Consider the following 13380-nt stretch of genomic DNA (forward strand, 5'->3'; position numbering starts at 1 on the left):
GGTGAGCACAACGCCTGGAGTAAAAAAACCCTCATTTGCAGAAGCACAGCAGGTGTGCATCAAAAAATGATCTGTCTGTAAACAGCTCATACATGCTTCCACATGTATGATTATTGTTTTGGGGTAGACAATTGTTTTTGGTTGGGGAATTTGGTTTGTGTGGTCTGCACAGCACACAAACTAAAACAAGTTGATATCTAATTCTTCTGAGCTTGAAGGTTCATTAAAAGCACGAGTAGTACCAAGTGTGGCATAAAGAGGGAAAAAGAGACAAGCACAGCTTCCAGACCTTTGGGAAACTCATTATTTTTGGAAAATACAGGCCTAAGCAGACTTCAGATTGAATAATTATAGGATTTTGGGGAACACTGGGAGTGACACCCAGACACTGGGAAGGAAAAATCAATTGTATTGTTGCTTCATCCACGATCTCTTGAGGGCTAATCAAGCCCTCAGAACTGATTCTTACCCGAAACTATTCAAGGTTGTGGAGTTAAATTCCAAACTCTTTCTGCAACCCTACAGAAACAATAGAGTATTCCCATCAGAAAGAGAATGCCCCACAAACAATGCATTAGACCAGTAGTCCAAACAGTTCTCTTTCTTTGTCTCAAACTTTAACTTTCAAAATGTTTGTTTTGGACTGGTTTAGAAAAACTATAACTTGCTTTGACCCATTCTGGGACGGTTATTTGAAGCCAATTTAAGAGGAGCTGTGTAAGTCCACCTGCTCAATCTCTTTCATCTCCAGCACACAAAGACAAATGTCTCAAACCCGTGAGCCAGAAAACAATCACCTATCATGCGTCTTTATCAGCCAATTAATCTCCTTTACCTCTACATTTCATCTTTAACCTCAATTCTCTTCAGTTTGTCAGTGACTGGTACCAGTGATGAAAACTGAAGGAGGAGGAAAATATATTTTTTAATTTCATTTTTTTTAATCAATTTTCTTTGGGCAACATCAATTATTAAAATGAAAACAACAAATAAATAGGTAAGTAAAAAGATTAATTTTACAGCACCTGCTCTGTCATCAGTAAAAAAAAAAAGTCTCTGGTATGCCATTCTCCATTTAGAGGAACAGATGCGAAAAAACTGCATTTTGCTCAGGGTAAATAATAAATGAAATGTTAATTTCATGCAAACAACTGCACTAATATTAGCCCCACAAACTTCCAGCACTGAGTCAAATTTGTTTCATTATTCTTTTTGAACACAAATAAAATGGGCATTATTTATTTATTTATGAATTCACATGTTTACTGTTCAAATTCAGTTGTGTGTTCCATCAGTTTGTGTTTGTGACAGAGTAAAAAAAAAAGAGAGAGCTAAAGTGACAGTGTGAGCTTGATTTTCCACATGCCTTCATTTATAATCTTTCAGGGAAGCCTTTCAAAAAGGCTAGCTAACCTTCATTGTGTCAGTCAGATATCTTTGACCTCACACTTGAGAGGTAATATTGAGTTTACCACTATCAATATTTGACCAAAGGACCCAGAGGACTTACTCGATTGACCTGATGTATTGTCCTGACTCTGATCTATGCCAAAATGTGGATAGGCTCGCACAAAAGGGACACACAAGCAAAAACATGCAGTGAAGCGACCACACACTTTGTTAACTTACTCTCTCAATGACCGACTGTATTCCAACCTCATGACAAAAAGCTCATTATAGCCCAAGCCATCATATTTTTTGACTTGTTTGTAATTATGCACAAGACAGAAAACATGATTAATAGTAATACTGACTTAATCTTTTGTGCACTTACAAAACTGATTAAGTATAAAATTGATTTCACTGAAATGAGTTTACCCTGCTGTCTAACATTATTATAGCTTAAATGATTTTCTTAAACAAGTTTTAAACAATGACTTAGAGGGTGTAGTCATAGATTAACTGTGGAAACCATCACTAGCGATGCAAAAGTTCTTTGACCTTGACCTACAAGGCATACTTTGAATGTCTAAGATGCCAGCTGTATTTTGAATGCACTATTTTATTAGAATTTTCATACTTATTTGCATTTACGTAAGGTCACCTCTTGTACAACGCCGAGCACCACTTCCACACATAGCTCTAATGTTCAGTGTAGTATAATGACTGCATTTACCCAACACGATAGGACCATAAAAGAATGCACCATATATATATATATATATATATATATATATATATATATATTAGGGGTGGGACTTTAACGCGTTAATTTTCGATTAATTAATTATGGGGAAATTAACGCGTTAAAAATTTTAACGCATTTTAATCGCACTTTGCACCGTGGAACGTTTCTCAGTGCGCGAGTTCCAGGCATACAGATTATATCGACGCACAATGTCCAAGTTAGGGGCCGCATCCTGCGAAGGACCCGCCCACGTCTTTCGCAGCCCACGAACACCACAAAGGCCGGAAGTGAGCAGCTAGCCTTCATATCAGCTGCCGTCACCTCTGCGTAGCTCATGTCGCCTAGCAACCGTGAGTGCGAAGCACAGCTGTGTAAAAACAGCTGGTTAAACGGAGAACGAACTTTTTCTCCTTTTTGTGGTTTAATTTTAAGTCTTTAATTCAAAATAAGCTGTTAAAACAAGCATAACACATTTCAACATCAAGGAATACAGCTGAGCTAATGATTAATTTCCAACTATAACAAGTGAGACATTAATGTTGAATAAAACTATCCAGTTATGATGCTTAACTTTAATTTCAGGAGTTTGCTTATTACAGGAGCACTTCCACCCTTTGTTGGTCTGTGTAGTAGACTGGTGGGAAAATGATCAAAATTTTGAAGTTTAAGCTTATGTATATTGATTCATTTATCAGCTAAACTTAAATTAATATTTCTCATGTCAAATATTGAAATGCGATTAAAATGCGATTAATTTCGATTAATTAATTACAAAGCTTGTAATTAATTCGATTAATTTTTTTAATCGAGTCCCACCCCTAATATATATATATATATATATATATATATATATATATAGATAGATAGATAGATAGATAGATAGATAGATAGATAGATAGATAGATGATAGTGAGAGAGAGACACACACATCAACGTGTGCAAATTTCCAGTTGTTATAGAAAGCATACAGCACAACAATGTAGCAAGGTTTCATGGTTGCTATGACTATTCGTTATCTTCCTAGTAACAATGTAGTTGGCAGAAAAACTGATGTCTGACTAAGAAATGTTCTACTGCCATTCTGTGAGTCTAGGCTCACTAGGCCATTACTTAATAGTGGAAACCTTATTTAATGTTGGTGGTGGCGGCACATAACTGAAACATGATTGGTTTTAGTGATTCATTTTAGACTTTCGGTTTTGATCACTGTTTGATTCAGTTCAGGCACCAAAATTACCTGGAGAGGTTAAGGAAATCATACTGGCTTGTATTAAATCTGACAAACAGAACCCTTTTATTCTCTCCTATGACAAATCAAGACATGACAATGGTATGGTAACCTGTAGTTGATCGGATGGTTATATCACACCAGATTTACATGTAACTACTGAAAAATCTATGACAGGTCATCTAATAATCTGGGCTCCTTTCTGTTTGTCAGTCATCAAAACTGGAGAGATAGAACCTCTGGTCAACAAGTAGGAGAAGGACACCTGTATTACCCATATCAATGGGTATTGAGCCATTTAATGGGTTGCACTGAAATCTAGTTTGGGTGAACCTAGAAACTCATTCTGAACAAGGACAGATACATGGACAGATACATGGTATCAGTCACAGTAATGAGGTTTGTATAGTAAGGTTTGTGTCCTGTTTGTGTGTGTGTATATATATAATATATACATATATATATACTTTAAAAAAGTGTGTTGCATTAGTGTGTTTGTATTCTGTGTCACTGACGATCACTGTCACTGGATGTTAAAGCACATAAACTCATTGATATGTTGCCCTTTTGCTTCAGGGAGTGTGCTTTCCCATAAATATAAAAGCTAAAGGTCATGTCTGCAGTACATGCACATACAGATAAACAGAAACACACAAAGACCAACAGATTATACTTCCTTGTGGACATGCACATAGACAGCTGTAGCAGCTGACATGGTGTTCTTGCTATACTACTTTCTTGTCTGCTTGGAGGTGGTGGAGTTGGCTTTCACAGTAGAGCAGAGACTACAAAGCAAAAGAATTTCTTCTTCTCTCAAACCCTGGGAAACTTCCTTCACTTATACTTCATACTTACTTCATACTTCAATCATACTTCAAATGATTTACTGATCATTACAAATACTGCCAACATGAAATGGTGACATGTAGTACAAGTTCTACATCTTAAGTGGAGCATCACCTTGTCTTTGTAATGTTTTAACTGTTTTCTTTACACCCCAGACTTCATGCAATGAAAAGTTTCTACTTTCAGTCTTTTTGCTCTCTATTTTCTTTTTTGACCTTTGCATTTGCTCACAATTGATGTTCAATTTGCTGGCATTTAGAGCCATAATGAGTTTTACATTAACCCTTGGTGACCCAGTCACTGAGCAGCTGGATCATTTAGAAGCTGTCACTCTTTTTATATTGAGGTAGGTCTCCATTACATTATATATATATGTGTGTGTTAAGTCACATGCTCTTCACCTTAGACACAAGCAAAAAAAAAACTTCACTAACTAAACTATTCATTGCTATATGCTTAGCAATTGCCTGCCTATTATCAGTTTTTGAGGACTGCAGAATTATGTGGTAGAGTTGAGGTATACTGTCAACAAATACAGTCTAATACTGATGATAACTGCAATATAAATTCTAGATTACTGATATTTAGCACAGACAGACGTTAAACAAACAACTGCACAAAACAATTCAATTATTAAAATTCACCAAAAATCTCCAAATTACATCAGCCAGTGGCACCAACCATTAATATTAGCAGCTATAAACGCTGGAGCCTGCTCACACACATGCATAGAGGCTGTGCGTGCACGTAAGAAGTAGCAGGAAACATAGCATAAAATACCTGAGCCTCTCTTAGAGACCACCTTTACACTCTTGGACAGGGTGATGTACAGCAGGATCAGCAGAGGGCTGGGAGGTCTCATCTTCCCCCCGTCCTCACAGCCTGAAAAGAGTGAAGGAAGGAAAGGAGGGATGGCAGAAGAGAGAGAAAGAGCCATCAGTCACTGCCATTACATGAGATCAAGTACCTCCTTGTACTGCCAGACAACAGTAAGTGTCAGTGAAAAGGGATATTCTGTAAAAACAACAGCAAGCAGACACACACGCTTTTGCACAAATATTTGCACACTCGCTGATACGTACTTGGACACTCAGAGCAACACACCCATTTTCATTTTCCCCTGGGGGGGGGGGGTCATTCTTGGAATGATTTTCTTTTATGGTTGCAATTGAGACGAGTTATCATTACAGGGATATATTTCATGAAAAACCATTCCCTAAGATGCTGACAAATCAATAAAGAAATAATTACATGTGCAAGAAAGACCAGTTTAATCGCCATTTTCATTAAAAAAAAATAAGAGGGGGCGGGGGTGTGACACCTTGAGGAAATTTAAAATGATCACCTTCTGAGTCAAAGAGATGTAGCAAATATCCCACCCATACACCTTATATCGACGCTTATATTACATTAATTAATGGATGTGACTCGCTCTCTACCCCTCGTCCCTGAGTAAATGACATAATCTAACATGTAGTAATTACCCCTTAATAGTCAGGTCCTGAAATAGTGCTGCAGCTGCTGTATAAATTTAAAGTGAAATGGAAAAAAACATTAAGAAACTGTTTAGCTTACAGGGTACAGCAAGCTGATGGCAAAATCCATCCATGTATTAAAAGCTTTACAGACATCAAATGAGAAACACAATTGCGAAGTAAATTAGGTACCGTTTAACCTGTTAACCTGTTAACATCCTTAACATGTCAGCTTGCCACTGACATGTTAAGGATTAAGGTATCCTTAAGACCCATATAACATTTTATAACATTTTTGGCATCCCTAAATATGAAAGTTCCCCTCAGTGCTCAAGATCAACACATTGCACAAATATTTCTTGGTTTGGACCAAAAACCTCCTAAACGATCTCCTAGATACATTCACTTTTACATTTTTAAAGACAGGCATAAAACATGTTTATGAACTATTAATGAAATGAAGGAGCTAATGCTAGGTTAGCCAGCTACTGGCAACAAGATTGAGCAATAACTGGATGATGCTCCTGTCAGTCTAACTGCATAGAAATGAATTAAACAACACACACAGAATTGACCCAATGAACTTGAAACGAAGAGATGGGTCTTTTGAAGACAGAAACTAAGAGAGGCAGAGCCAGGAGAGACTTTGGAATCCACACCAAGTCACGTGCCCTCCAGATTAGCATAGCTAATGAAAGGGGCCTCTCTCAGCGTGTGTTTACACGGCGCTCACAGCTCCTACTTTAAAAAAGAACCCTTTCTCTGCCCCTCAATCACAACTTTCAGTCAGTAAACACCATTATGCCAATAATGCCAATAAAATTCCTGTTAAACGCCACAGCTGATTTGCTCCTCTCCGAACAACAAAAAAGTATTTTTTTAAAAAAATAAATAGCAATAAGCCAGAGAGAGAGTTGTGAATGTGTGTTTTTAGCTGCAGCTGTAACTCCATGATGGTTTATGGTTATGTGTGTACACAAATCACCAATCTTAATGACCATATGCCTCTTTAAACATAAACAAATCCCACTACAATAATGTCTGTGAAATTCAACAAGACAAGCGTAATGCAGGGAGATGAAGCTACAAAGTAAATGACAAAGGTAAAAGCTGAAAAGTCAAGGGACACAAGACAAAGATTTCAGTGCAGTCACAGCATGATGTTTTCTTTACAGCGCACATACTGTACCTTTCTTATCTCTACTTTATAGTCAGCTTGCTGTCTCTCTTGCACTTAATGTCCTCACTGTATTTCTGCAGTCAGTAAATGTCAGGATATCATGTGATTTAACCTGGTGTTTGGTGTTAAAGCAGTCTACTATATCAAGGTTAAAATGAGCGCCATATAACTGTAGCATGACCAGTTCAACTTTGGACTACGTCTCCCTATAACTCCTGTCAATAGTTTTGCATTAAGCTGTCAATTGCTGGCATTGTGTCACAGGAAAAGTAATTGTAATTGTTAGATGCAAGTTGATTTGCTAAACAAAATGATTGGCAGGCGTTGTGTTTGTGCAGCATGGGGAACTGCCCCTCCGTCACAGCCTAATTCAGCTGAACAATGTCAGTGACCCTCCTCTAAATCCCAGTCGTGTTACGCCTTCACAGTCACAGTTTGGGCCTTGCCAGCCATGACATCACCCCCCACTCCCCAAACAAACACTCAAAACCCACCTCATTTCCTGTCACCTCTATTTCCTTCATTCTCAAGACAACACAAAAGGACTAAAGAAGCAACTTAAATATAAGAAAGGTTCACAGAACAGATCCTCAGTGTACTTTTTGGAACAGGCTGATTGCTGATGAACAGATTGGGAGTAAAGCTACACACATTAGACATCAGCCTGTAAACTCAATAAAGCAGCTCTTTGACTACCTCAGTGTAGTCTCTATTATACATGTGGGTCTTTGCAGTGACTAAGCTGAAAGTCACACTTTTTTTTTTCTTTTGTTCTTGCTTTGTTCAAATCTCAGAGCTTCTTTCATCATTTTATGATGCTCCGTGGAAGCACACATATTTGAATAATGCAGCAATTACCTTTGTGGTTAATATCCCAGAACAAAGAAAGTCTAATGAGTTTGTGTTAAACATACAAGGCACTATACTTTTAGCATAACTGACTTATTCTGAAGGTATTAAGCTGTATAACATCCAGGACATCAAAAACTCTAAAAGCAAATTCAAACTGCCTAATAAAAAAAAGGGTTTCATAAAAAATAATATATATCACTATATTCTTTTATTCTAATACAACACTCTGCTATTGCTTGTATAGTTAACAGCGAGGCTTGTTCTCTGAGGCGTCAGGAGCAGGTGTGTTTGAGGAGGCACACACAGAGGCATGGCGTGAGATCCACGCTTCAGCGATGCATGAAGCATGCACACATCATCACCCACAGTAGCACACATGCCGTTTGCCTGCTGCTTTTTACCAGAAAATGAGGGGCACGGCCCAGCACCGCCTGCTGACTCGCCCCTGACAAAGTAGCAGAGGAATTTGCTGTCTGTTGCCATTGTTATGGGACTGTATCTTGCAGGATAGCGGTATCTCCTCCTAAATTCAATTATCACCTCAGGCTATTGGTTGCTAACACACCCCCTCTGTTCTGTGCATGTTGTGTGTCTGTGTTTGTGTCTGTATGTGTGTGCGTGTGTGCGTGCGTGCGTGCGTGCGTGTGTGCATCTATTGGACTCTGGGTATGTTATCCTCATTTTCCAATTTTTTCTTATCTCTCAAGACATCACATACACACAAATTCACGTAATTACAATCAGTACTGAAAACCAACAACACCTTGCTGATATAGTATGAAGTTGTGCAGTCTTAAGATAGAGAAGGAAAACGCCACCATCTTAGGTGATTGATCATGTGATTTAGGAACTGAATACAGTTTGAAGGGAGCCTTCGCTGTGGTTTTTAGGTAAAGTACACCTTTAGATGGGACTCTGCTCGAAGACCAAAAATGTAATTTGAAATCTTGTTGCAGCTTTCTAAAAGTTACCATGCTTGTTGATTACATTTCGTTTTAACTTATACATTATGTCGTCTACTCTTTTTATTATAATAAAATAATTGTTCCAAAGGATTTATAGCATGTAACTGTCAGTTTTCCATGGTTTCCTTAATCTGTCAAATAGATAACGCATTTAAAACTGAACATTTAAAGAGACAAATACAAGGCTAGACTATTTATCCAGCAAAGTAAGACGTTCATTACGACAAGTGCTTGAAGAAAGAGCACGAGAGAGTCTCATTAGCTGTCTCTGCTAAGTGCAGGTAGGACAATTTATTCACAGGAATAGATGATGAGTGAATCCCACAACTGCAAATACAAGGGTTTAATGGTTTTAATGGGTTTAATGGTTTTAGAAATATATATATATATATATATATATATATATATATATATATATATATATATATATATATATATATATATATATATATATATATATATATATATATATATATATAAAATCATAATCCTGATGCCATGTATGGAAACATGCATATATAGGGTATTTGTATACCACTGTCTCTTCTATAAAATTATGTATTATTTATGTGCTTCAGCAGCCGGTGACTGAAAAATTACCTTTGAAGCTCTGAGAGATAAATGAACTGACTGATATTATTGATAACAGAAAGCAAACTCTGAATTCAATCAAATTAAAGAGAAGTCTAAATTATTCAAAAATGAACGTGAATCGGTGTGTGGATGCAGCTCTCTAACTTTTATCCTTATCTCCCTCCATCTGTAGATTTAGCTACGCTAACATCAAATGCGACGCCAGCAAGCAGAGCAGCCACAGATGAAGATGAACAAGACAAGCACAAGCAAACACACACACACACAAAACTGAATGAGTCATAGGTGTTTCTATGTGTCACTGTGTCAAAGATTCATGCTGGGATAGCTAGTAAATGGCAAAGCACACTGTAACTGTGCTTACTGTATGTCTACCTGTTCTTCATTCAGCTCAATGTGGCATCTGCGTGCACATGTGTGTCTGCTCTGCTGTTTGCCAGATGTGTCACAGTGTGAGTCAGGCCCCATGAGCAGTATTGTGCAGTTTTAATGTGAATCAGTGCCTCAGAATAAAAAATAAGCTTGGTGGTATACGCTGAGTGAGCGTTCGTTAAAACACATTTGACCGCTTTTGACCATGACCAGCCCTCGTTAATCTCCAGAGGCTGGCCATAGGTGGTTAGAGCTAACGAGCAAGGTGCTGTGAGCTATGCCCTGCCTCAGTCCCAACATGTACCTCTTCACTGAGTGAGATTAATTACCACAAGATCCTGAGCCAATCCACACCCCTGCTGTTCTCTGAACTTCGAACATAAACACACGGAGCCTGCACATGCACATAAAGAGCGCATTCACGCACATAAAAAGCAGCGCTGTGTACATAATTAATTAGAAGAGCTTCAAGGCAAACTAAAGCCATTTGCTCATGATTGGTCAAGAGTAAAGGCTGTGGGTTGTTGAGGTCTGACTTCACACACATTCCACCAGCAGTGAAGCATTTTCCTGCAGTTGTTGTTGATTGCTTTCAGCCAGGTCTCCCATGCCCAGGCCATTGTCAGCTGTCCAAGGATGACTGGCCACAGAGATGCTCTTATGCTTCTAGTCAATGCTGCCTTTGATGGAGAGCAGGGGCCAACACTCTCCTCACCAGCAGCCACAGTGGGTGTACACACCCCACTGGGGCTGTTGGACCACAACTGACACACAGGTAGACTAGAAACTCTATCAAATGCAAGCACAAACCCATTTACACAGGATGGTAAAAAAAAAAAAATCAGGTTTGCAGAAAGTTTTACGTACAGTATATACGTATGTTGTGCCTTTACATCTTTATATCATATCTGACTTGTTTCATCTAAAGAACTTCTCTATTTATTATTATTATTATTATAATGAGGACAGCACAGTGGTGCAGTGGTTAGCACTGTTGCCATTCACATCCATCTTGAGTCTGTTCTCCCCATGCTTGCGTGGGTTCCCTCTGGGTACTCTAACTTCCTACCACAGTCCGAAGTCATGCATATTAGGTTAACTGGCAATTTTAAATTGGCCATAGGTGTGAATGTGAGTGTGAATGGTTGTCTGTCTCTCTGTGTTGGCAACCTGTCCAGGCTGCGGATGGATGGGTGGATATTATATTGTTTTTGGCATTCTGATTTGTTAGTCCTCTAACTACTACAGGCTGCTCTTGTATCATTAAAGTTCCTGCAGAACTAGAATTAATGAACTCTGCAGGCATTTTGCTATATTTAACAGATTCTGTCTTTATTATAAACATATTTTTTTTATTGTTTATTAAAGCAAATATGGCAGATTTTCAGTAACTCTTTCACAAATTTATTTAACTATCAAAGTTGAATCTGTGTAAAGAGCAAAGCAGGAAGTGAATTTGCTGAAGTGCAATACTGAAACCATCAACTCTCCTCAAACAAGGATTTAGGAATTTTTCCTTTTTTTTAAAATTAGCTTTTTTAAAAAATGTGTTTGCATTTATAAACAACGACTGGTGCACAGGTCAGAAGGCCTTGGCCTGGTTATCCAGTTATCAAGGCGAAACATCTAAACACAAAATAAGACATCAATCTGGTAACTGGCCTGTTTGAAACAAATGTTTACTTTGAATAAGATGCAGCTGGGCTACATGTAAGGAACCACTGAGCGTGACATATAAAGCCATCCGATTTTTGTGTTCTTCTTCTTAATTTTATACAGTCAGCGCAAAAATATACAGTTGAATATATAGTGTAATAGATACCTTTCTCTCGTGATACGTGACTCAAGTAGCCAAGTAACAGCGATAGACTTTGTCATGGATCTGCTAAATTGTATCCTCTCATCAACTTAAGTAAATAAAAATATCCCCAAATGGTTATTGATCCATTTAAATTGATTCTTATTTTTTCAGGCGTAGAGCATAATACCCTTCATCTGCCAAACTGCAGTCTGATATTGACATCTGAAGTTAGAGGGCATCGAAGTATACAATAAAGTGTCAACACACTCTAAAAGTGCAGCATGTCAAGCAAAACACACCTTCTACTCTTGGTAAAAGAGTTTGAGAATTACCTCAGTATCATGATGGTGTGACAGTCATGTACATTTTAGCTTAAAAACAAACTAAAAGTGTGAAGGGAAACATGTAAGCTGGAACTCTATAACACAATCCAAGGTCGATGTTTTACTTTGATCAGTGCACGTTGGTCATAACATGTCTTGGATAAACGGTAGCTGTAATAGATCTTTTTCACAGTGCACACTCCGACTTGACATGTGAAGTAATGATGGTTGAATTCCAAATAAGCGAGTTGCTGCTTTTGTGCATGCTGGTTCACTTTCATGATCTACTGGGGACAATTAATGGAACCGAGCCATTGTTGATTCCACCTGTTCTCTCCCTACTGTGACGAGTCAAAATGTCTGTCGTGAAAAAGGTCTGCTGCAGAAGTGTCATGGAAACTTTCAATCTGAGACAGAAAATGAGGACTTTGATTGGATCTGCACGCTTCAGCTGCCTGACAGACATACAGCTGCTATACAGGAGCGCAGCGCCTGATGAGGAATCAGCAGCCGCTTGCAATAGAAGCACATCACCATATGCCGCAACTTCACAAAAACTACAGCAGTGCTGGAAAAGTAAAAGGTGTCATGCAGTAAATAGCATGGAAAAAAGGCTATGCATTTGCTATATTCCCACCATATCTTTCTTTCGACTGTGAAATGTGTCTGATGTGCCGATATTACTGAGGTGTAGAGAGGCTTTGCAGTCCTCTAAAACAGACTGGGTTTTTTTTTTCTTCTTTAAAACAAAGCTCCTTGAGGAAAGGAAATGCTGGCCTGAGCGGTTTTCACCTGGAGTGTGCATTTACAATTTGGTATCCATGACAGTCTATCCTATTGTCTACAGAAGCCATCGTAGTAGCAATGGAGCCTAAACGAGGCCAATAATGGTTCTCTGCTAAGTCCCCCGAGTCTTGCCTGTTTAAAAATCGATTCTGTGCTTGACTTCGGACAGGCTAAAAGAAATGGAGAGGAAGGTGGAGGAAGGAAGGAAGCAGGGGTTGTGAAGGGTTACAACAGATAAGAAAGATACCACCAATGAAAAATCCAATTGCACGTTGCATAATAAATTTGTAGTTGGATCAATGTATCTTAAATTAAGATAAGCACCTTACTGTGAAAAACACTTAAAAAAAATCTAGCCCTGTTTGTTTTCCAGCATGCTAATGTGTTTATCCTGCTATTTAAAAGTAATATCAAACACTCTTTATTATGGAAATCTTAACATAGAACATTTTTTATGCGTGCAGATGCAACGTCACCACAGCTGCGTAAACATACACTTCAGTCCACTGCACAGTGGAATATTTTGCTACCCGCACATTATTTCTTCCAGCATCCTTTTGCACTTTTGCCTGTTTGTACTGAACAGCTGCCAACCAGTATCTCACTGTTGTTTAGTTGTTGTTCAGCTATTTATGTTCCCATTGTCCTGTATGTAAAAGCAGTATCTTAATGTTTGCTTAGCTTTATTTATTTATTTTTGTCTTAAGCAACATGTTTATAATATTTCTGGCATTAAATGCTGATAACTACAACTGGAGTCAACTGGAGCCGTTTCATGTCTGGTCTAGAAAACTCTGTTTTAAATCTGTCAGTGTCCAGTTTTAAAGTAA

The 13380-nt window shown here is 38.2% G+C and overlaps 1 protein-coding gene across 1 annotated transcript in view; it reads right to left on the reverse strand.

The window, feature by feature from the left end:
- The window catches only part of il1rapl1a (interleukin 1 receptor accessory protein-like 1a), a 188608-nt gene that overhangs the window by 162682 nt on the left and 12546 nt on the right, over positions 1–13380 (reverse strand). The window contains exon 2 of the mRNA XM_030758212.1: positions 4983–5084. Coding sequence (XP_030614072.1) covers positions 4983–5064 — 82 coding nt within the window. The 5' untranslated portion in view covers positions 5065–5084. The remainder of the gene's footprint in view (positions 1–4982; positions 5085–13380) is intronic.

Source organism: Archocentrus centrarchus, chromosome 21 (assembly GCF_007364275.1).
Source record: "Archocentrus centrarchus isolate MPI-CPG fArcCen1 chromosome 21, fArcCen1, whole genome shotgun sequence".
NCBI classification, from domain to species: Eukaryota; Metazoa; Chordata; class Actinopteri; order Cichliformes; family Cichlidae; genus Archocentrus; species Archocentrus centrarchus.